The 24,865-nt window shown below is 37.2% G+C and overlaps 2 protein-coding genes across 3 annotated transcripts in view; both read right to left on the minus strand.

Moving 5' to 3' along the window:
- LOC134840219 (kinesin-like protein KIF9) overlaps positions 1–24,865 on the minus strand; it is a 510,307-nt gene that overhangs the window by 117,965 nt on the left and 367,477 nt on the right. The gene's annotated exons all lie outside the window — the stretch shown is intronic.
- Positions 1–24,865, minus strand: part of LOC134839258 (sushi domain-containing protein 2-like) — a 49,172-nt gene that overhangs the window by 16,820 nt on the left and 7,487 nt on the right. Inside the window, exons 2-3 of the mRNA XM_063854791.1 lie at positions 5,701–6,308; positions 4,736–4,900 (exon numbers count right to left, since the gene is read on the minus strand). Coding sequence (XP_063710861.1) covers positions 4,736–4,900; positions 5,701–6,308 — 773 coding nt within the window. The remainder of the gene's footprint in view (positions 1–4,735; positions 4,901–5,700; positions 6,309–24,865) is intronic.

A 24,865-nucleotide genomic window follows, 5' to 3' on the forward strand; every position in this document is an offset into this window, starting at 1 on the left:
AGGAGTCCACTAAAAACCTCCTGCCGGTTGCATCACTCGCCGTCTTTTCGGATGCGACAATTACTAATGCCCTAGCTCTTTGCGATAGTGCTTGCACGCACTCATGGTTATCCGCCGATCTCGTAAAACGTCTCCATTTGGTTGGCACTCACGTTAACCTCACCATAAATGGATTCAATTCCACGAGCTTGATGAAAACTCATCAAGTAAGTTTTCAAGTTTCCGCCGAAACAAATAATAGTGAATTTTCATTTTCTTTTCGAGCTAATGTTAAGGATCATAATCGCATTGGATCGGATCGAATAAGTATTCCTGAATTACAGGAAAAATACCTGCAGTTGGCTCCGATAAAACCTATACGTTATAAGTATGAGGAAGACGAAATAATTGTTGGACAGGATTTCCACCATGCCATAAGACCCGTTGAGTACCTTCTGGGGGAGGACTCTATTTCACCGTGCGCCGTACGACTTCCGATAGGTTGGGTTTCAAGTGGCCCGTTACCGCCGTCTTTTAAGTCAAACTCGTCTTGCTTTAAGTGTGTTATCGAAGACATGTCTCTTGCGGACAAAATTAAAACTTGGTATGAGTTGGAGTCATATGGAGCCTTCATGCAAGTTGATGCCCGTTCAGCTGCCAACAAACGCGCTTTGTCCGTTTTGAAAAATGACACCTTTCACTTGGTGAGAGGTACATTGTACCAATGCTTTGGAACGATAATGTGGTACTTTACCGAATAACTATTTTTCCTCCCCAATAGCTCAATTAAAGTCTTTGGAAAGGAGGCTAAGTAAGGATCCGTCGCTCCGTGAGAAGTACGCCGAAACAATTAGAGAAGATATACAAAAAGGATATGTCATAACCGTTAAAGCAGACGATCCCAAACCACGGGCCGATCGTGATTGGTATCTTTCGCGTCACCCGGTGTTGAACCCGAACAAACCCGGTAAGGTGCGCCGAGTCTTCAGTGGGGCATCGAAGTGCTATGGCGCTTCCTTGAACAAATCTCTGTTGGTTGGCCCGGATCTCTTTCAAAACCTCATTTTCGTACTTTTAAGATCCCGTCAGCAGAAATACGCCGTTTCAGCTGACATTGAAGGGATATTTTACAGTTTGCAGTCCGTGAAGAAGATCAACCTTCTCTTCGTTTTTTGTGGCGGGAGGACCCCACATCAAGTTTGGTAGTTCACCAATATACGCGTCACACTTTTGGTGCCCGTGACTCGCCGACTTGTGCTAATTGTGCTTTGCAGAAGACTGCATCGGATCATCAAGCTGAGTACCCCGAAGCTGCTTTGGCTGTTGTCCAGAAGTTTTATATGGATGAGTATCTGGATTCTTTTCAAAAAAGGGTTGAAGCCTTGAAATTAGGTAGGGACTTAGTCTCGTTTCTTAAAATAGGTGGGTTTCATCAAACAAAATTTGTCAGCAACGTGCCCGACGTAACAACCGCTCTTGATCCGGACAACTTTGAGTCCAATTCCTCTGTTAAAGATATTTGTACGAGTCCAGACTAGTCGTCGCATGTTCTCGGTCTTAAGTGGGATCACGTAAAATATACCTTTGTCGTTAGTTGAGGGGTTGATCGTCCACTAGACAAAGCAATCAACCAGTGTACCGTGTTGAGTTTTGTTTCCTCTGTTTTTGACCCAATTGGATTAGTGGCTCCGTATACCGTGAAGGCTCGCCTTCTATTAAAAGATACCTGGCGAATCAGCGGTCAAAAATAGGACGATGCTCTGCCAGAGGAAATCAAAAAGCAGTTCCTTGAGTGGCACTCAGGTCTTCATTTGTTAGGTTCTCTGACAATACCTCGTAGCTATTTCACTGAACCGTTCGACCGAATAGAACTTCACATGTTCGGTGATAGTTTGCAGGATGTTTTCTGTGCCGTCGCTTTCCTTCTTGCTCGACTTGCTAGCTTGCATCAGACCGAATTAGCCTTTGTGTTTGGCAAAGCCCGCGTTGCGCCTATGAAAGCGCTATCTATTCCAAAATTAGAGCTTCAAGCGGCTCTTCTTGCAACCCGCTTACAAAAAGAAATTTTGAAAGGTCTTACTTTCAAAGTTACGGATCTTTTCATGTAACAGATAGTACCACTGTTCTTCAGTGGCTTAACTCTTGTAATAAACTACCCGTTTTTGTTGGTAATCGCACTGGTGAGATTCTGGAGTCCATCACCACTGATCAGTGGCATCACATACTTAGTGGTGATAACCCAGCTGATACCGGTACACGAGGGATTTCTTCGGCAGCCCTCAAGGAAAGCAGCTGCGTTAATGACCCTAGTATACTGAGAACGACTGATTGGCCGTTCAAGCCCGATACAAGGGTTATTGATAAAAAAGACTCAAAGGACTATCATGTTATATCGACCTTTGTCTGGAAAATTTGTCAAATTTGTCGTCCATATTTTGACAGAAAAACATCTTCCCCTCGGAAAATGGGAGAGATTCAATTCAATTGTAAAATACAAACGCACAGTAGCTTTTTTGTTAAGATGGCTGCCATCCCATAAACATTTCCTGTCGAGTATTATAGTATTCCGGTCCAAATAACAGACCTGTGTGAAATTGATATTGCTGAACAGAAGCTCATTTACCTGTCCCAGGGTGAGCTAAAACTACTAAGATCCGGTAAAGTTATCACGTGGAATAGTCGGATCGCCAAGTGTTCGCCGTTCATTGGACCAGCTGGCATCCTTCGCTCGACTGGGCGCATCAGCCGCTTGGTTAACTCCGATTTCGATAGCAAGCATCCGATTATACTTGATGCACGTCACGCGGTTATTCGGTTATTGGTTAAACACTTGCACGTTAGGAATTTCCATCAAGGCTTAGATTACATGCGTGCGGTGGTTAATTTGAAATACGTTGTGTTAAATTTGCGATAATTAAGGCGAAACAATGAAAATAGTTGCGTTGTGTGCCGAAAACGCAAAGCGCAAACCGTAACTCATATTATGGCTGATCTGCCCATTGAAAGGCTGGGTTACAAGTAACGTCCTTTCTCTTACACAGGTGTCAACTTCTTTGAGCCGTTCCTAGTTCCAATCCGGAGAAGTACGGAAAAGAGGTGGGGTTTTTTGTTCACCTGTCTCACCACTAGAGCGGTGCACATTGAAGTGGTCCCCTCGCTCGACACAAGCTCTTGTGTGATGGGCATGGAGAGGTTTATTGCACGTCGCGGTACTCCAACTACCATCATGTCCGACAACGGCACGAATTTTGTTGGCGCTCAGAAAGAGCTCTCAGCACAGCGTTGAGAGTTGGAACAAGCTCGCACCCGCTGTTTTTGTTCAGAAAAGGATCAAGTGCAAAGTCAATCCACCCAGCGCACCGCACCATGGTGGCTACTGGGAGTGATTAGTTTGGAGTGTCAAGCGCGTTTTGTATGACATCCTAGGCAACAGAAGAGTAACTGAGATGGATCTAAGAACCACGCTGTGCCTTGTTGAGCAATGACTTAACGCTAGACCGATAACAGCCGTTAGTTCCAATCCGCTAGATCTAGAGGCATTGACTCCGAATTATTTTATCCTTGGTCAACACGCAGCGAGTTTTCCGTCGCTAAGTTTCGAAAAAAACTTCCACCATAAGAAGCGGTTTGCCAGAGCGCAATCATACGCTAACACAATATGGACACGGTGGATGCGGGAATACGTCCCTTCCCTCAATAGGAGTGCAAAATGGCACAACCAGTCAGACATTAAGTTGAAAGCCGGCGACTTGGTTTGTGTCATAGAGCCTGACACTCCACGTGGACATTATCCACTCGCACGTATCCTAAGACTGCACTATGGCAAGGACGGATGTGCGAGATCCGCCGACATAAAGACCGTTGCGAGCGAACTGACCCGCCCGGCCGTAAAGCTCGCTCCCGTTCTTCGTTGCTTAGGGGTGGAGAATGTTGCAGCGCAAAAGTACGCGAGAGTATAAATGCATGAGAGTATAAATGCGAGAGTATGAATGCACAAAATTGAACCAAAATGTAAATGCATATAGGACAGTATCGAGCGTATACAGGGTGCGTCCCGGCGGGCTCGGCGCCGGTGCAAATCCCGCCTAGGTTATTTCCTTTCTAGAACTCAAATATGCCCCGAACTTGATGGGACGCTCCGTAACCATGGTCGATCCCCCCCCCCTCTAAACCTATTTTGACCGTCTTTTCGCTCTTATTTGGTTCAGCCTTGATTAAGGCTTACCTTTAAAAAGAGCAATTTGTCTCAAGGACAAATACTGGCCATTTTTGCAGCTTGCTTTGAGTTAAGCAGTTTTTATGGCCGATGTTACCGATGTTGAAGTATGTAAAAAATCGTTATATTACAAATTTTTGAGAGCTATTTTACTGAGAAAATGCTCGTTACTTCAATCTGTCTGAAATCTAATCTTTCTACAATTCGTGGAAATTGACGCGCACAATTTATATGTCGTTCGAAACACGACTGAAATGGTTTTAATATTATATATCACTTGGCCCATTCTGATTATGAATTGTGGTATATAAAAAAACCAAAACTTACCGAATACAAAATTCTTCTTTTTTTTCAATGGTCGGAACAATAAAAGCATCTGTAAATTTTTCCTTTCAGGATAAATTCATTTTCGAATATTCAAAAAATGATGCAACTCTTGATGTTATTCAAAACAATGTATTTGTTTCATTATTGGTATAAATTTATTTTTAAACTCATGAGCTAAGGTCATTTGCTAGTTATTTTGAGCTACAATCTTACCTCTATCGTTGCCAGACGTGTTGGTAATTTTGACCACTGAGAATGTCCCCAGGTCTGATGAAAGAGAGCCGGCACTGAACTCGGTATATGTGTCCGAACTCTCGCCTTCACTAAGACTCCCCATGTCGAAAGCCGACAAGAGTGAGTATCCCGATTTGTCCAAATCTATGAAAATTGATTTAAAGATAGAAAAAATAACAAAAGATACAACGCAATTTCAGATAAAACCATCCTGTGTAATTGTATGATTGTTTTTCTGAATTTTTTTTCTAAAATGAAGCAGATTTGGAGAGTGTTTAACACTCCTTTGGTAATAATTTACAAAATTAGGTTCCAGTCGGTTAGTTTTCCGAAAGCATCTTTAGCTCCAATATATAGTAACTTTGAGAGAAACGATTACACCAAAAACGCAATTTTTTGGTCACAATTTTTCAAATAAATATTCGCTTTATGGCCTGTTGTTTTCGAAGGTCTACCTTTTGGCCGAACATTTTTGTCGACTTAACAAAAAATAGGGAAAAAATTCTGGATCTGCTCTTGTATTGAGTAATAAAATCAAATTAAAATTTGAAAATAAAATCAAACTTAAGAGTCCCTCGTCCCCCTCACTTGCCACACCTTAAGCCCCGTTATTCTCTCAATACTCACAAAACAGTTCAAAAAATAAAACGGTATTATGAAAGTATAATACCACGCTCGGTCCCTTGCATTTTTTTATTGGATACCTTCCAAGGAAAAGTTAACTAAGGCCATGGTTCGAATGGTAACCAGAACCATTTGGCTCCTTCTCAGAGTATTTTGAATTGAAATGAAAACTTTCCTCCAGTTTTGACTTGAAATGTGTCACACTACCCAGCTGATACAAAACGAGATTCGATTCTTATTGGTTTCAATTTTTTTTTGTTTTCATTATTAGCAAGAATCTTCATGGGATTGGAATACAGCGAGGAAAAAAAGCGACATACCTGGGGCTGAAACTGATTCGACTGGAAATAGTTCCAAATCTGGGCCAGTACTGCCAATACTAAGACCAGGCCAAGTGAGCTCCAGTGTCGTATCTGTCTTCACCACCTCCAGGAGGACAACATCATCAGAAGCAGATGCCTCTTGAAGAGGTGACGTGAACTCCACGGTCAGTCCAGTTTCCATAGGCACATGATCAAGCACCAGCATCACCTTCGCTGGTTCGTTCACGCCCCAAATCTGAGGAAACTCAAACTCAATTTTTGAGTTCGCAGCGTCATAGTATGTGTCTACGTCCACCTCAAAAGTTCCAACAAATCGGATTTCAATCGACTTCCAGGACTTAAGCTTCTCCGAGCAGGGTTGCAGTTCGAAGTCTGTTGTTTGATCGTAGAACATAGAGATGGTATCCACGGGCATGGTAGCCCCTGGACATAGGTCCTCGAAGGAGTAGCGGTGTAGGGGTCCCCCTTGATGGAGATGTCGTCGCCATTCTCGTTGTAGTTCTGCACCACCTCGTAGATCCACACGCCAGGCATGTTCGTGTTGCTCTCCTCGGTCAGTTTGTAGGCAGAAGAGGTCCTCGAGTAGGGCAACTCGTACAGCTCGTCTAAAGAGTAACGAGCTGAGATTTGTTCACCATAAAGTTCATCAGATGAAACAATGAAAAAGTTAAATAGATCCGCCAGTTAAGGTTACATTGCAGTTACTCGACCCGGTTGATGAGTTTATCTTGGAAATCAGATTTATTGTAGTAATTAAACATTTTGCTTAAAAAGCAGCTAATGAATCCTTATGGCAGTTTTGTATCGTACGACTTTTCAATTTTATTCGCAGCATAAAAAATATAGGTTCATTTGGTTAGACTTTTTAAATTGAAGAGATTGAATTAATTAATCATTCGTTTTTCAATTTCTGGCAATTGCGATGATTTTTTTCAAAAAACCGTTACTCGTCGATGTTGCTTGACTGTTGACTTTAGCTATTGTCTTCTGGCTTTCGGTATAAGTCTTTTGGCTTTTGAGCTGTTTCTTTTTTTGTTAGAAAGGACGAAATTTTCTCAAAATTCTAAGTAAAGTTCAGAATCAGCAGGAAACATCTCAAGTGAACACAGGTAGTAGTTGCACTCCACTTTTTGCTCCAAAGTTTTCGCTCTTCATAAAAAAAAATCAGCTTATAGAATTTCTCCCCAAAAAGCCAGAAATCCAGCAAAAATTCCGAACTTTATTAGTTTTTGCCCATCTCATGAACAATACTAGCTGAAAAATTCATCTCAAGTATGTCTTAAAATTAGCGGACGGAATTTTCGCTTTTTCTGCACTTCTGATTGCGGGCTACAAAAACTCCGCTCGAAAATGCTATGTTACGAGAGAAAATTTCGCTCAAAAGTGTCCTCAAATTAACCGATCACTCTAAATGTTCATTTTTTTGGATCAACTGACGAATAAAAATTGCGTCTAAAAAAACTTCGCTGAAATTTTTCCACTAAGTTTATGAAAATTTTGAATTTTGGCTTTTTCAGCCCTTTTCATTATAAACTTGTAAACGTTTCTAATCGCTCTATGAATAAGCTTCCTTTACTTTCACAATTCAAAATAATTCTATCGTGCAAATAGTCAAGATTGCATTTTTTGTTACAATGTGATAACTAAATTTGAAGATGTTGTTTTAATTTCATAACAAAATACAAGGACTTTTAACTGCACTAAAACTTGAAACTGTTAATCGGAAATTAAGAATTTTCTTAGCTCTAATTTAAAAATTATTGCGTGTTTTTTTCCTAAATTAGCTCTGTTCGTGAGCAAAAATGACTGAACACCAAATTTTAATTCGCAACAGCAAAATGCTTCGATTCTACAAAGAATTCATTTCTTTTGGTCCAGCCAAACTGCAGAGACTACCACAACCTTGCTTCATCGGTTAGGGAAAGTTCAAACGATTTATTCAAGGGGGAAGGACCAAGTTAAGAACTGTTCAGTTCTTCACGAAGAACTGCTGTTGCTCAGTTTCTTATGACTTGCATGACTTTTTGGGACTTTTTGTGGTCTGAACAATGGTGCCTCAAAAAGTAAACTAAAGCTCTAGGATATGAGAGAGAAAGGCAAAACAGAGACAAAAAAAAACAAAAACTATCAGTCGATGAAAACGATTCAATGCGAAAAGAAAAAAGTTCTCCAACAGAAATTGCAAATTCGATGCAGAGAAAAAAAATTTCCTGAATATTTTTTTTTGCCTACATTTCAAAAACTAAGCAATTACTTACTAAAAAATAATTAAGCTTTTGCTTCAGAAAAAAAACAATTTGAATTGTTTGGTAAACGGATTCCACCTGTGACACAAACTGTCACAAAGTAACTTTACTGATAAAAACTTCTTCGACGAAAACAAGACACACAAATCTTACAAACAGTTTTGTTTGAATCAAAAAAGTCTTGCCTGAAGTTGTAGCAGGTACAAAAAACGAGCAAAAAGAAACCGATTAGATAAAAATTTTAACACAGAGAGGAAGCAGAGCTTTGCATTACTTGTAAAACCATAAAATTAGCTTTGTTAGCTAGAAGACAGTAAAAGAAGGGAATCAACTTCATCCAAAGAAAACGGGAAAATTTTCGAAAAAAGTTTCTTCCATAATTTTTTAAAATGTTTTCTGAATTAATGTTTTATTGGCTGAAAACACGTCCAGAAACACGATCGACGCCGTTTAAGGAAAATTCAAAAATATTAGAGCGAAAAAAATAAAGACATGAAAAATTTTGAACTGTAAAATCGAGTCTGAAATTTTTAACGTTTGTGCAGTCCGGGGAAAACATGCAATTTTTGGTTCCCTCAAACCACCCAAAAATAGGCTAGATAGCTGATTAAAATTATTATTTGAGTTAGTAAGCCAAAATCAAGTGGGCCGAAAATTTTTTCTGCAAAAAAATTTAAAAAAGGATATATACAAAATCAAAGTTAGTGGAATTACAAATTGCAGGAGTGATTGAAAACATAAGGAGCAACTACAATGAAAACTGCGTTTTTTTTATAAAGGAAAAACACCCAGAAACCTCGACCTGGGTAATTACTGGTTTTCGTTCCCTTTTTTTTCAATTATATAGTCTAACTTTGGTAAACACACAATTTAAAATTTTGCAGTCACAAGGGGCCTCATTTTCACGGGTATTTTTTTCGGGTATTACTTCCCAAAGTTTTGCTTAATCCATTGTTCAAGGAAGAATCATCGTTTCAATCATGAAAAGAGACCGTAGCTCTACGAAAAGCTAGAGCAGCAAGAAGAGATACGGTGACAACGAAACAAAAAAAGACAACGCTTCAGTGAAACGAAGCAACTCTTCAGCTGAATGTCCAGATCGGATGTAGAAAAAAATGCATTGCTTAAAGTAATGTCTCAACCTTGTTTCAGTTAAAAAAAGGTTAACAAACGAAATGTTTTTTTTTTCAAGTGGTAAGAACTTTGCATTAGAAAACAGAGGTTCAATCATTTTTCAAGCAGCTACGTTTCGTTTCCATCGAGCTAAAGGCAAATACAAAAAGAAGTAAAAAAAAAATCAGTAGTTAAAATGATACTCTTTGAATTGTGAGAAACTGAGAACGAAGAAAAGGCTTATTTGCCGCAAGAGAACCTTCCAAACCGTGAAATTAAACAGTAATAAATCAAAAAGGTGATTGAGTCATCCTAAACAATCGCAATCCTTCTAAACAATTTCACAAGGTAGTCAAAAAAGAGCTAAATAATTTTTTTCTACTCTTGTCCTCCGAAGTAGCAATGAAAACTTTTTGATACTTTTGCCGGTAGCTCCAACTATCCAAATTTTTGGTAGCGAAAATCTGGACCCGGGTTGTTTTAGAATTTTGTTTTGTTGGGGGATGATGCGGTTTGTTTGTTAGCGCAAAAATATGATGGATTCTTTCCGCCTAATGAAGATTTTGTGAGAATTTTAACTAGCCTAACTGTCTGTTATAGTTAAAAAAAATTTATATTCTGTAAAATCAAAAGCCAATCTCCATTTCAAAAATTTTTGAGCAACTGGACTAATGAAAATAAAATATATATTTAATTTTGTAATTCTTTTTTCTTGAAATCTGTATCATGAGCAGAGAACTGATTTTGTATAGAAAAATAAAACTTAGATCTTTAAGTATATAAAGAGTTAAAATGCACCGAGGTGTAGCCCAGTTTCACAGAATTTCCGATTCAAGAGATAGGTTTCGGGCCAAAAAGACGACAACTGTTAGAATGACAACCGCTTTTGGTGGGACTTTAGAACGAAGCTACACGCAATTCTTCAAATTTATTTTCTGGAAAATTAAACCACTCAATTTTGAACTGCTCATTTTACTTGTAAAAGCGCTTATTTGTCGTCATAATGTCTTGTCATCTCTTAATCTAGCAGATAGTATGATAAAAAATTACAAATTTTAAGAAAAAAGTTTTGCATTGCAGAGTTTATACAGACAATCAGCGGAAATATATATCATATATAAATATGTATACGAGACCAGCTCTCGTTTTTCGTTTTCTTAGCAAACGATCAAGAATCAAAACTTCAAGCAAAACTCCAAAATCAACTGTTTTTAAACTTTTCGTTCTAATCAAAAGAAATGATAGTTTGCCCTACTTTTGTTTCACGGGACTCGAGACAATTTAAAGCAGGAAAAGACACGTTAACAAAAACAGCAAAGAAATCTGATTTCTATTTTAAAAAGGTTTTTTTTCTTAGAAAAATTTCAAAATAATTTTAAAAATAGACGACAAAATTTCACATTTTTGTTAGAAATGCCAAAAAAGCTCAAAAAAGCTGAGAAAAGGCAAAAAAACAATGGCTCACATGCAAGAAGTTGCCCAGGAGACGACTAAGGAAGCCATTTGTAAATCGAGGAAAAATCCAAAAAGCTCTGTGTTTTTATTTTCCAATCGGATCAGAGATTAAAAACGTTTTTGATTTCAATGAGCCACGACAGGGAAAAGAAGAGTTAACAAAAAATGGTTTTTCAAACACAAAAAAAAGTTAACTAATCTGATAAAAATAAACATAAGCTGGATATATTTAGGCCAACAAAAAGCTTTTTAGCAAGAAAAAAGACAAAAGTTTACTGTCAGGGTTGATAAAATCATAAAATGCATGATTAATTCATCAAAACTTGTAACTGGTAAAACAAGAAATATTTGCTGCATTTGAGACAAAAAAATATTAACAGACAATTGAAAGTCTATCGACATATTTTTTTCCGGAAAAAAAAATCAATTTCATGCATGCTAAAAAAACAACCAGTCGGGAATCCCTCCCTCAAGCTCAAGGTGCGAAGGAATCTGCGTTACCTCAAGACCAATTTCGGAAAAAAATTAGGATTCAAAAAAAGCAAGTCCAATATTTAGCTAAATAAAAACAGCTAAAATAGCAATAACAAACCCCGACATTATATTGACCTTGATACTGAATTTCTCATGCAGCAAGTCAATTTTTTATTCAAGCCATGCAAAAAAAGTAAAAAAAAAACTTGTATTTTGATAGATCAAAAGATGAAAAGTTTTGTTCATTCATCGCTTGAATCAGTTTGCAAATAAATTAGGCTTTTTAAAGCAAATGCGCCAAGTCCCATTTCATTTTTAAATTTGTAATAAACACCAGTTGTTCAGTTGTTTCCAGGACTGATCGAATTGTTCCAAAAAATTTGATCAAGTTCATTGAGCAATGAAACATTGGTTTGCAGTTTTTTCATATCGTGAGTTGGTTCGAAAAATGTTAATTAATCAAGCCATCTCATCGAGCGAAAAAACTTTTCACTGTGTTTATAGCTTGAATCCAATCTCCGAAATTACTGATAAAAGCTTGCATTCAAGCTTATTTTCCAGTATCCTTCAAACAGTTAGAAAAATTATGGCAAGTTTTGAAGTTAAGTTTTCGATGTTTCGCGACAAAAGAAGGAAGGCTGGTGGATTTACTTCGCTCGTTTAGGTATAAACAGTAATGGACAGACTCACAACAGTACTGTCCGCCATTGAAGCTTACAGCGGCAAATTTCGACGGTACTGTCTGCCATTGAAGCTTACGGCGGTAAACTTCGACGGTACTGTCTGCCATTGAAGGTAATTCAAGTTGACCTTATCTGAATCGAGATAAACTTTTAAGAAGTTCTAGATTATTCCAGAACTAAAAATATTCTTGTGAAGTTTCGCTGAGAAAAAGGCTTTGCCCCTGCCCGTTTGTTTTGCCCATCGTTTACCCCCCCCCCCCCCCCCATCATTAACTGCGCTCCTTCTGTGAGTGATGGATTGCAATTAGGAAAAAAACTTACAAAAATTTGGCTGAAGAGTCAGAGCTGTAATGTATTTTCTGTTGGAAAACTGAAGAAGTTAATATTTCGAGAAGACAGTGTCGAGCAATAAGAAATATCTATTGAAAATTATCCAAGAAGCTAAGGAGTGTATATAATATCAGAGCGTAAACGTATCTTCTGTTGAAAAAAGAGGGAATTAATATTTCGAGAAGACTGTGGAGCAATGGGGAAATATCTATTGGAAATAATCAAACAAGCTAAGAGTTATATGCAGTAAAAATGTTTCGAGATTTTTTTAGGTCTTTACCGCTTCTGTTTTCCCGCTACATTAGGACTGCGAGGTAGGTTCTCTTATCAGGCTCACCAACAAGACAGATCCAACGATTGAAAACAGATTTGCTCATAACCATTTCTCTGATGAGACGATGTAATTGGGTCTACATAAATTTGTTCTGCAACAAAAATACTTTAAGGGAACTGCTTCAGACGAAAACTATCTTCTAAAAAGTCTATTTATTTTGGATCAATTGTTTGATTTTACCAAAATAAATAGAATTTCATCAAATTGTTTGTAGTTTGTGAAAATTGAGCATTAAACATGCCCCTCCCCCCTCGAGAAACTCCTAGATCCGCGCCTGGTACCACGTGAAAGTTTCAGATGCAAAAAAAAACGACCTTGAGTTGCAAAAAAGAGCGTCGCTCAACAAAATATCTCAGTCTGAAATATGGGGATATGGGGATATAAGAGAAACGGACTATGCTTAGACTGGCTGGATAGCCTTTCATAGATCCTCTGCGAATTGCAGAAACCACATTTATTATTATCATTTAAGTGCGTTTGCGTGTGCGTGTGTGTGTGTGTGTGTGTGTGTGTGTGTGCGTGTGTGTGTGCGTGCGCGCGTGATCAAAAGAAGAAGCTATTCTGTACCAATATCCTGTGGAGCAGTTCTCCGCACGCGTTTATACCCCATGGGCTCTTCTTCACTGAGGTAGAAGCCGGCGTAGAGGAAGTTCCCTGTGGAGCTTCCGAATTGGATCTCGAAGTAGTCGAAGATCGCATAGCACATGTCATCATCAGGAGTGAAGGGCGTCTCACTGTTGTCACACACCAAAACAAACTGGTAGCTGTTGAAGGAAGTCAGCGGAATGTTGGCCTCTTGGATCTTGTAGTAGGTTACTACAAAGCCAAATTTGGCGTCGAAGTCTCCTCCGATCAGCTCATTCGCCGTGTCGAAGTTGGCCTTGGTGTCGAGTTTGCGGAAGAAGACGTTTCCGGCTAAGTTCGGGTACTTGGTGTCGTCGACTCCCATCAAGAGCAGTGTCAAGTCGTCATCAAACTGAATGTCCACGTCGGTCCAATATACATAAGACAAATAATAATTCCACTGATAAACTAAACGATAGTTCTCGGGGTTATACTGTGAAAAGGGAATAGCCAAATTAGTGTAGTAATAGTCAAAGCCGTTACTGGAACTGTAGAAATCACAGGCGTTCTCAATATCGTATCCGAGACTTGAGTAGTAGTACGATCGTTGACTGGGGCGACACATGTAGTCAAGAAGTCTGTCCTCGGTGTCTGCGTCGGTCATCGCAATTGCAATCCGATTGGCCAGTTTCGGATTGCCGGCGAAGTCAGTGGTGTCGCCTTCCAGGTTGCTGTTGTCATTGAAGTTGGTAGCGTCGACCAAGTTCAGGGTTCCGTCAACACACGCATGCATGTGACACACTCGTTTCTCCTTCAGCATGAAACAGGACCCGCCGAACGACAACTCTTTCTCGGAGCAGATGTCGTCGCCTTTCGCAATGTACTGATCCCCGGAGCTCGGTCCGAAGCCATAGAGAAAAGGTTCTCCTTTGTACGACGACTCCACGGAAAGGACATAGAGAGAAGCCATAAAAGCAAAACGACAAATGAGGAGCGAAATAACTCCCCTCAAACGGCCAAAATTTTTATCTCTCATTTTTGGCTTGTGGACAAAATCAAAAACTGGTGCAGATTGATTGAATCAAAACTGTAGCTGATATTTTAGATCGAAGCCAAGAAACTGATTGTTGAACAGAAAACAGCAAAAATTATTTGATCCAAATTGATAGTACAAAAATTAAACACATTTTTAATTAACTCAATTTTTTTGCTTTAAATTATTCTCAATCAGCTGTGAAGGTGCAATTCAGCAACTGGCCCCCTTTTGGACAATCTTGAAGAGTTTCCAGATGCATACGAAACGTTTCTTTCTTAATTACTGCAGTTATTTTCATTAGTTTTGTGAACGAAGTGCTAACGTAATTAAATTTGCAAATCTGACCGTCAAAATCTACACCTTTTGTACGCTTAACTAAAAGGAGGGCTCTTGAGGCGGTAGCACCTTGAAGCTGCCAATCAAATAGAAATGATAATCAACACCTTTTGAGTATATGCAAACTATAAATTTTGTTCCAACTATAAGAACACTTCATGTATAACAAAAACTGTTACTGCGGTTAATTTACCCGCGATATAATTAATCCGCGTAAAAAGAAAAAAATTTGAACTACTTGGCTTTGGGTACATTTATAAGCAAATGCTGATACGCAAAGTCAAATTCCTAATCTAATTTTTCACTTCATAATTAATTCTCATTGACCTTTTTTTCATGTAGACATTCATGTCAAAAATAATTACAACGACAAAAGAAAAACGTGAGTTAGGGATTAAAATTTTTTGCAGTGCTTGTGGACAGAATTTCTTGAAAAAGTTCACAGACCTGGATTAGGTGAAGAAGAAACTTCTGAGTTATTGTTTTCATCAGTTTTATAAAAAAAAAGTGCTAACGTAAATTATATTTTCATTTCTAAGCATCACAAGCTAATCAAAAGCAAAATTGAAATGAGGGCTTTTGAGGTGTTCATTTTATTATTGAGAGAATTTCTATCAAAAAAAAGTGCTATCCAGCAGCTATACAGTAAAATCAAGTTGTTAAATTTGTTCACACAAATAAAGCTCTTCAACTGAAATAAAACGGTCACCGGTTGTATTTAGTTGGCCCTCAACCGAGAGAGAAATCCTGCTCCGCCTTGCTCTGAACTTTAGAAGAATGCTGGTGGCTCAAGTAACACTCCTCTTTCGAGTTCCCCAACTTTCCCAGCACTGAAATTTGCCCGTTTTTGATTCACCCTTGCCCGTTTTTTGCTTTCGTCATGAAGTTAGATTCTGGCACAAAGAAAATGGTCGTTTTCACTTGCGAAATTGATCTTCGAGTAGTCAAAAATCGCAAAGCACCTTGTAGTGAAGTCTGCAATGAAGTCTCCTCCAATCAGATTTTTGGCTATGGCAAACCTGTCTTCAGCTTTCATTGTTCGGAAGAAAATGTTACCAGCTAGGTGCGGGTACTTGGTTTGGTCGATTCCAATCACTTGTAGGGTTATTTCGGCGTCGAATTTCATGTTCTAATTTGACACAGGGATGGGAGGGTGGTATAGTAATTCTACGAATATACCAGCTTGTATATCTCTGGCCTGTAATCTGAGTCCGGCAGCGGCAGTTGAAGGCTAAACTGCAGTGTTGAATTGAATTTGAATTTGATGCAGACGAAATTTTGACACACATCATTTTGATCAAACAGGTTAAATAAATCTACATCAGGACTGCTATACAGGTAATTCAACCTTTCGAGTAGCATTCCTTTAGGTTACCTAGAAACAAACGGTAGGGCACTGAAATTAGGAGTTACCGATGGTAAAACAGCGAAAACATACTTTCATTGTCTATTATGTAAAGCCTACTGAATTTTTTAAAGAAAGACTTGAACCCAACTTCAGTCATTACGTTAAGGTTATTAGGGATTATTTTGTTGTCAATCAAAAAACTATACGCATTGATGACTATCAAAGAAACAGAGTTTTTCATTTTCGTAGTCCTAAGAGCTGGCAAAATTAACAAACCCTTAGATTTAGATCGCGTTTTCATGGTTGAAGATTTATCTCTAATCAAGAATTTCAAAGGTGACTCATTTCTTAGTTGTCGAAAGGTTTCATAAAAAATCTGAATAAAAAAAATCAAAAACGGTGTGAATATTATATTCGATGAACACGTTCGTAATATGTTTGTATTTACGTTTAAAAAATATAGTCCTCAAAATCTTTTTCTGTACTAAATAAATTTTATCCATATTACTTTTTGCGCCACACCCATGAGTCCCATGCTATGAGTCCGTAAGACATAATTGGAATTATATAAGAAAAATAGAAACGTAAAAGATGATATTTATAAAAACAAGTTCGTGCACGGTACATGATTCCGTTAAACTTCCTTAGCTTAGTACACACACTTTCAATTTGATCACTGAAATCAAGCAAGACTCCAAGATATTTGAAGTTGGTCGTGTAGTCCAATTTCTCACCACCTAATTTGATCTCTTTCAATTCAATATGCTTCTTACCAAATTGCTGAAGTTTACACTTCGACGGATGCACAGTTAATTTATTGCTGCCACACCAGTCATCTATACGCTTTACATCATCACAAAACTGTTCGGCAAAATTTGAATTTTTTGCCGAATTTAAAATTGTTGTGCCATCTGCGAAAAAGGCCACCTCACTAGTTCTAAGAAAATCGAGAAAATCATTAAAATATTAAAGAAAAAGGAGAGGTTCAAGTATTGACCCTTGGGGCACGCCACATTTAATTTCAAGCATTTTGGATTGTTTTCCGTTTGTTTCAACATATTGATACCTTTTGGAGAGATAGTCTTTCAAAAGTAAATGAAACTTTCCTCGAAAACCCAATCGATCTAATTTATCTAGGAGTATAGCATGGTCAACTGTATCAAAAGCTTTTTTAAAATCAACATATAATGCTAAACCATAACATTTTTTGTCAACAGTCTTACGCATGAAATCTGTTATTTTAATAATAGCATGGACGCAAGAACGTTTTTTACGAAAACCATACTGCTGTTTTGCAAGTAACCCATACTTTTCAATGAAACAGATCATTCTATTAAAAATCATTTTTTCAAAAATTTTGCTAAATGAAGTTAGAAGACTTATGGAACGATAATTATTTGCATCCTTTTTAGAACCAGACTTATGCAGAGGAATAACTTTAGCAATTTTTAAAAATTCTGGAAATACGCCTTCGTCTATACGAGTGTTGAAGCATTGAACCAAATAAGGACTGATGACTGGTGAGCACAATTTAATCATCTCATTGCTGAAACCATCATGACCACATGTTTTCTTGTTTTTAGAGCAAGTATAATGTTCTCAATTTCATTAACATCAGCAGGTCGAAAAATGCAACTATTTAAGGCTCGACTTATACGAGGCAATGATTTAACCTCACATATGTTTGCTAATTTTGAGCCAATGTTAACAAAAAAATCATTAAGTTCGTCTGATGTCAATTCGATCTGATCCTTTCTTTTCTTTCCGCAAAAAGTGTTAAAAATTTGAAACATTTATTTGCTATCATTACATTTAGAAAAATGTTTATCGAAGTAATGTCTTTTACTTTCCCTGACCCTTTTTTCACTTCGTTCAGTACTTTTTTTGTAATTTAACTGATTTTGTTCACTGGGGATCTTTACCATTTTTTAATGTAAGTAATCGCGATATCGGCGTAAATTTTTCAAACATCCATTCACTCAAGACGATTTTTTAATGACACGATAGTGTAATGGCGCAAAAACATCGAAACTATCAAGCATAGTTTCAGAAATTTATAAAAAGATTTTCATTGCACGTTGAACTGAACAATGGAAGTTTCTGCAGTTTGTGTTGTAATAAAAACAAAAAATTCACAATTTTACTCGAATTTTTCAATTTTTCAATATTTTGCAATTGTAGCTTTTGCTGGTCTGTTACGGTTTGTTTGCTGTTAATTTCGACCTCGGTCAGAAGCGCATAATGGTCACTGACATTGCAACAAATTGTATTAACTTCAACCTTTGTTGGTGAAATGATATGATCGATACATGTTTTACTGTTTAAAGTTACTCTTGTTGCTTCACTATTTTGCACTTCCAGGTCAAAATCGGCTAATAAATCACGATAGGTTTTTTGTAGACTAGTTGCTCCTGAAGTAAGTATGTCAATGTTAAAATCTCCCATGATGCATAGCTCTCCTTTCAACGATTCGAGTTCATTCAGCAGCATATCAAAATTTGACCAAAAATCAAGCAAATTTGTTGATGGTGCTCAATAAATTAAACAAAAATTATATAAAATTGCGTTGTTATCAATAATGCTAATTACAAAGAGCTCCAGTGGATTATTAAAAACTCGTGTTTTGAAATCAAAACCTTTCCGCACAAAAAAAAGCTAACCCCCCTCCTTTCTTATTTTTTTTTCTGTTTACATTTTCAATTTTTGAAAAGCCGTCAAAACTGTAGAGAATAGTTGGGTCATTGTCTGTAAGCCATGTTTCATAAAGCGCTAAAATCATTGGCACTTTAATTAGTGAAGCAACAAGTATCGAAAGTTAGTCATAATGGCTCCGCATTGATCGAACATTCATAAAAAATACGTTTTCTTTTACCATTTTCCCTTCTATTTCGAGTGCTACTAGGTGAACCGTGAAACCAGAATAAGGCAAATCAAAAGAAACTAAAGTGGATTAGTTTGATATAGTGTCAACGCTTGGTAACGCAACACTACTATGCATAGTTTCCATGACGTCATTTTTATTCCCATGGTAGACTTGTTTAGCATCAGGAGAGTCCCTTTGTAAAGTTTGAACGTAATTGAATAACCCAACTGGATCAGATGTATATTGAGCAAGTTCAGTCATAAGTTGTTTATTGTCCAGATCTGGTGATATTTGTCGACCTCTTTTCAGAGAATCATCGCGAGTTTTTCCAAGAAGAGTGTTTCGTCCAGATTTGGTCATATTAAATTGCAGTAGAATTCATTCCCCGAGCATTCGATTTTAGAAGCAAAGGTTTTTTTCGCGCGAATATTTCATCAGCATCTTTTTCATCTATAAGATTATGTCTGCGGAAACCACCATTATCATTTGCAATAAGAACTTGGAGGATACAGTTATACGTCATAGTATACATTTCCAGCCCTCTAGAGTAGTCAAATAAATCAGAGTCTCGTTTTTGTCAGCCGTTCCGTAATATATACAGGTTCTTTATTCACCGGGATTAATACATTTTTTAAAAATTTTTTCCTCCCGTAAACTCTTTTTTTTTTGTTTCAAAATACACAAATCTTACAATCACAGACGTTTTCTGGTTCCTACTCACGATACCCAGGGGATGACACGCCTTCAAGTCGTAATCCGATACATCAAGTCCCAAAATATTGTTGAATAAATCCAGTACATCCCGAATAATGTTTCCATGAAGCATTGGTAAGTTTTGAATTATAACGCAGTCTTTAGACGAATATCTCTCCAATTCGTTAACTTTAACTTCAAGATAATTCACACAATTTGATAGGTTCCTAATTTCAGAGTCTTTTCCCTGCAGGCAAATAACCAGGCTTTCAAATAAGTCCTTTGTTTTAGAATCAAGGGAATCTTTTACCGTTTCAAACTTTGAAATAAATTCAGACATCATTTTTAACTTTTCAATTTTTTGTGTTGGTTGAAAGCGTAAGCGAGAAAATTAGAACCGACTGTTCATTGAATTCGATTGCGCTTTTTTTAGGGCTGTCGGTCGGGCTGTCGGTCGAATAAATGTAGAATCTGCAGGCTTTCTCCATGTCGTAGTTAAAGGGACTTGCGTAGTAGAATCTATACTGATCGCGTCCAAAAGAGTCATCGGTTTCGATGTCTGTCAGAGCAAAGGAGATTAGACTGTAGCTGTCATCCTCCACGTCCTCGGGGTAATTTTTGTAGGAGTCCCCACTCAAATTCAGGGTCCCATCGACACACACATGCGCATAACAAACATCTTTTGTCTTCAATTTGAAGCACCTAACAATTTGTTCTAAGCTATTTTAATCTCTTGCCTCTAATTTAAACAATATTTGAATTTTGGAATGCATAGTTGAATTCGGTAGAAATAAATACTATTTTTTGTTCGCTTTATACAAATTATATCAGCTAGATGATTTTTTCAACCTGCTGATGACTTAAAGTGATAATAGCAGTAGACCTTCCGTCGAAGTGAAACGCCCGGTCGGAACAATCGTCATCTGCTTTCTCGTGAACGAATCGCCCTCTTTTGGTGCTATTTTGAACAAGAACGATTCTTCTTTGTATTGAGTCTGAACAGAGTAGTTCCAAAGCGATTAAATTTAACAGAAATGGCCCGAAGATTTGAGCACAAGCTCTATTTTTTCTCTCCTTTGGCTGAAGAAAATCAGAATTATTTAACCTGCAAGAAAAAAAAACAACTAAAACCTTATTATGACCAAAAATTATGACCAATAATTACAAAAATCAATTTAAAAGAGCTGCTTTAAAACGTCCATCAAAACTGTTAGCATTACTTGGTCTCTGACTTTTTCGTTAATTTGAAAAAATAAAACTGGCCGATTAAAAATTTTTTGATTTGCACTTAAATAAAATCGGTGCAAACAGTTATTTTCATCTCACTGAAATGGTAAGAGCTGATGTGCTAAGAGCTACTGCGGCTGACACCAATTTGTGCTCCAAACTTAAATTCGGCTGTCGGATTTCCGGAAACTATTGCCGGAAAACGCTGCTATGGGATCTTTTGACAGTTATATCAAAAATTGTTTTCCGAAACACGATAACCAGGGGCGGATTTAGGGGGCTGGGGTCGGACGCTTTTTTTCCCTCAAGGATTCGACCCTCTGCCGACCCAAAGGGTCCCCCTTTGTACTATTTTGAGATATCCATTTTTGGTGAGGAGCCCAAAATTTTCTAAAGGCGTCTTCGGCGCCTATATATACAAATTTTGATGGGGGAGCGCGCGCCAAAAAACGCAATTTTAAAGAGTTCCTAAAAACTCCTTTTTTGGCCGGTTGTTTCCAAAATTTAGCCTGCGGTGCAGAATATTTGTCCAAAACAGGGTCATTTTGTGCCTTGGGAGAGATCGGAAAATAAATTTGGTCAACCTAAAAATAAGGTGGACAAAATTTTCGAAAATCCGCCCCCCCCTCCCCGATAGCATTGCTTAAAGTTATCTTCTTCGCCGTTCCATGGCGTGTCAGCTGGGCCTAGGTGAAAATCAGAGCTCAGCTTATAGTTAAAATTAAGGGTTCAAGATGCATCATCACTAATGTTGAGTTAGAAAGTATTTCCAAAAAAACCTGCGCCTGTGGACAATGGAGAATAAGTGAACAAAGAAGGCAGTTCTTTTTTCCTAAAATTGCGCCCAGTTTGGCAAAATAGGGTCTTTTATACTGTTTCGAGAGAGCTCTGAAACTAAAATTTGAGCGAACCAAGAATTCCAGGTTATTTTTTCTATGCGAAGGCCGTGAAATGTCGACACTTGCAGGCAGCTCTGAAAACTTATCATTACTCCTTTTTTGAGTGGAATAGTCAAATTTTGACACAAACAGTTCAAAATGAGACAAATAGTTTGAACTAAATCCTTTTTGCGATTGGAAAACAAGTTGCGGAAGTTGCTCCAAGCAAAATTCGATTTTCTAATTAGTGATTTTTGAAAGAATGTTTGTATGATCAGAAAGGTATTGAGACTTTAGAATGATTTTAAAAATATAAATGCTACATTTGATTACTTTTTGTAAGGTTATGAGGATTTTGAAATTCTCGCAATGAGTTTTCAACGCTAATTATTGATTAAAATTGAGCTTAGATCCATTTTAATCCAAAAAAAAATCAATTTTAATTTTGCATCATTTTCTGCCTTTCTCGAGGCCTACTCAGTTTCTAAGCCTACTAATATCATATATGTTTTTCATAAGTCAACAAGATACCTTCATGAGTCAACAAGACTGTCATGATTCAACAACGAACATTTATGAGTCAACACGATGCCTTCAATAGTCAGCAATATACCTTCAAGAATCAACTAGACACAATCATGAAATAACTAGACACAATCATGAATCAAAAAGATAGTTTCATGAGTCAACAAGTTACATTCGTGAGTCAACAAGATACCTCCATGAGTCAACAAAATACCTTAATGATTCAACAAGGTAAACTCATGAGTCGTCAAGGGACCTTCAAGAGTCAGCAAGAAACATTCATGAGTCAACAAGATACATTCATGAGTCAAAAAGAAATCTTCAAGAATCAACAAAGCACATTCATGAAACAACAAAACACATTCATGAATGAATAACGTACCTTCATGAGTCAACAAGATACCTTCAAGATTCAACAAGATACCTTCATGAATCAACAAGATACATTCAAGAGTCGAAAAGATACCATCATGAGTCAACAAGATACCATCATGACTCGACAAGAAACATTCAAGAGTCAAAATGATGACTTCATGAGTCAACAAAACACCTTCATGACTCAACAAGATACATACATAAGTCAACAAGATACCTTCAAGAGTCAGCAAGAAACATTCATGAGTCAACAAGATACATTCATGAGTCAAAAAGAAATCTTCAAGAATCAACAAAGCACATTCATGAAACAACAAAACACATTCATGAATGAATAACGTACCTTCATGAGTCAACAAGATACCTTCAAGATTCAACAAGATACCTTCATGAATCAACAAGATACATTCAAGAGTCGAAAAGATACCATCATGAGTCAACAAGATACCATCATGACTCGACAAGAAACATTCAAGAGTCAAAATGATGACTTCATGAGTCAACAAAACACCTTCATGACTCAACAAGATACATACATAAGTCAACAAGATACCCTCAAGAGTCAGTAAGATACCTTCAAAAGTCAACAAGACGACTTCATGAATCAAAAATTGGCTTTAATGTGTCAACAAGTTACATTCAAGAGTCAGAAAGATACCTTCATGAATCAATAAGATACCTTCATGATTAAACAAAAAACCTTCACGAGTCCACAAGATACATTCGTGAGTCAACAAGATACCTTCATGAGTCAACAAGACACATTCATGAATCAAAAAGATGCCTTAATGAGTCAAAAAGTTACAATCAAGAGTCAGCAAGATATTTTCATGAGTCAACAAGGTACCTTCATGAGTCAACAAGATACATTCATTAGTCAACAAGATACCTTCATGAGTCAACAAGATACCATCATGACTCGACAAGAAACATTCAAGAGTCAAAATGATGACTTCATGAGTCAACAAAACACCTTCTTGACTCAACAAGATACATACATAAGTCAACAAGATACCCTCAAAAGTCAGTAAGATACCTTCAAAAGTCAACAAGACGACTTCATGAATCAAAAATTGGCTTTAATGTGTCAACAAGTTACATTCAAGAGTCAGAAAGATACCTTCATGAATCAATAAGATACCTTCATGGTTAAACAAAAAATCTTCACGAGTCAACAAGACCTTCATGAGTCAACAAGACACATTCATGAATCAAAAAGATGCCTTAATGAGTCAAAAAGTTACAATCAAGAGTCAGCAAGATACTTTCATGAGTCAACAAGGTACCTTCATGAGTCAACAAGATACATTCATTAGTCAACAAGATACCTTCATGAGTCAACAAGATATATTCATTAGCCAACAAGATACCTTCATGAGTCATCGAGATAACTTCATGAGTCAACAAGATACATTCGTGAGTCAACAAGATACCTTCATGAGTCAACAAGACACATTCATGAATCAAAAAGATGCCTTAATGAGTCAAAAAGTTACAATCAAGAGTCAGCAAGATATTTTCATGAGTCAACAAGGTACCTTCATGAGTCAACAAGATACATTCATTAGTCAACAAGATACCTTCATGAGTCAACAAGATACCATCATGACTCGACAAGAAACATTCAAGAGTCAAAATGATGACTTCATGAGTCAACAAAACACCTTCTTGACTCAACAAGATACATACATAAGTCAACAAGATACCCTCAAAAGTCAGTAAGATACCTTCAAAAGTCAACAAGACGACTTCATGAATCAAAAATTGGCTTTAATGTGTCAACAAGTTACATTCAAGAGTCAGAAAGATACCTTCATGAATCAATAAGATACCTTCATGGTTAAACAAAAAATCTTCACGAGTCAACAAGACCTTCATGAGTCAACAAGACACATTCATGAATCAAAAAGATGCCTTAATGAGTCAAAAAGTTACAATCAAGAGTCAGCAAGATACTTTCATGAGTCAACAAGGTACCTTCATGAGTCAACAAGATATATTCATTAGCCAACAAGATACTTTCATGAGTCATCGAGATAACTTCATGAGTCAACAAGACACATTCATGAGTCAACAAGACACATTCATGAGTCAACAAGAAAAATTTATTTAAAAAAAACAAGATACCTTCATGATTCAACAAGATACCTGCAAGAGTCAGCAAGAAAAATTCATTTGTCAAAAAGTTGTTTGAGTATTCGTTTCAAATGGTTATAGTCAATGGAATCAAAAGTTTTCGAGAGATCCATTAATGAGCAAGAAAAAATTTGTTGGTATCAATCGATTTTGTAAAAGCTTCCGTGCTAATAAAAAAATAGCAGCAATTGCTGAGTATGATGTTTTAAGGCCAAATTGAGTGTTGCTAAAAGTTTTTCAGATAAAAGTTAGTAATAAGTTTGTAATAAGATAGTAATCAGTTATTAAGATAGGAATGTAGTTTTCAGGTACTTCAGGATCATCTTTTTCTACATTGGCGTGACAATTAATTTTTCAACTTGTGTAGAAAAATATTGTTTTTCAGGTATTCTTTGAAAAGAAAAGTAATATGAGTGTAGATTTCCTTGCAACCATCATTACGAGGTTTTTCCTTGCAACCATTACGGTTTTTTTTGCATTGAGTGTGATGAGTTCGTTTTTACAAAAGTAGTAAATCTGAACGAGAATGTAGTATAGTTATAAAGT

This window comes from Symsagittifera roscoffensis, chromosome 1 (genome assembly GCF_963678635.1).
Source record: "Symsagittifera roscoffensis chromosome 1, txSymRosc1.1, whole genome shotgun sequence".
Taxonomy (NCBI): Eukaryota; Metazoa; Xenacoelomorpha; order Acoela; family Convolutidae; genus Symsagittifera; species Symsagittifera roscoffensis.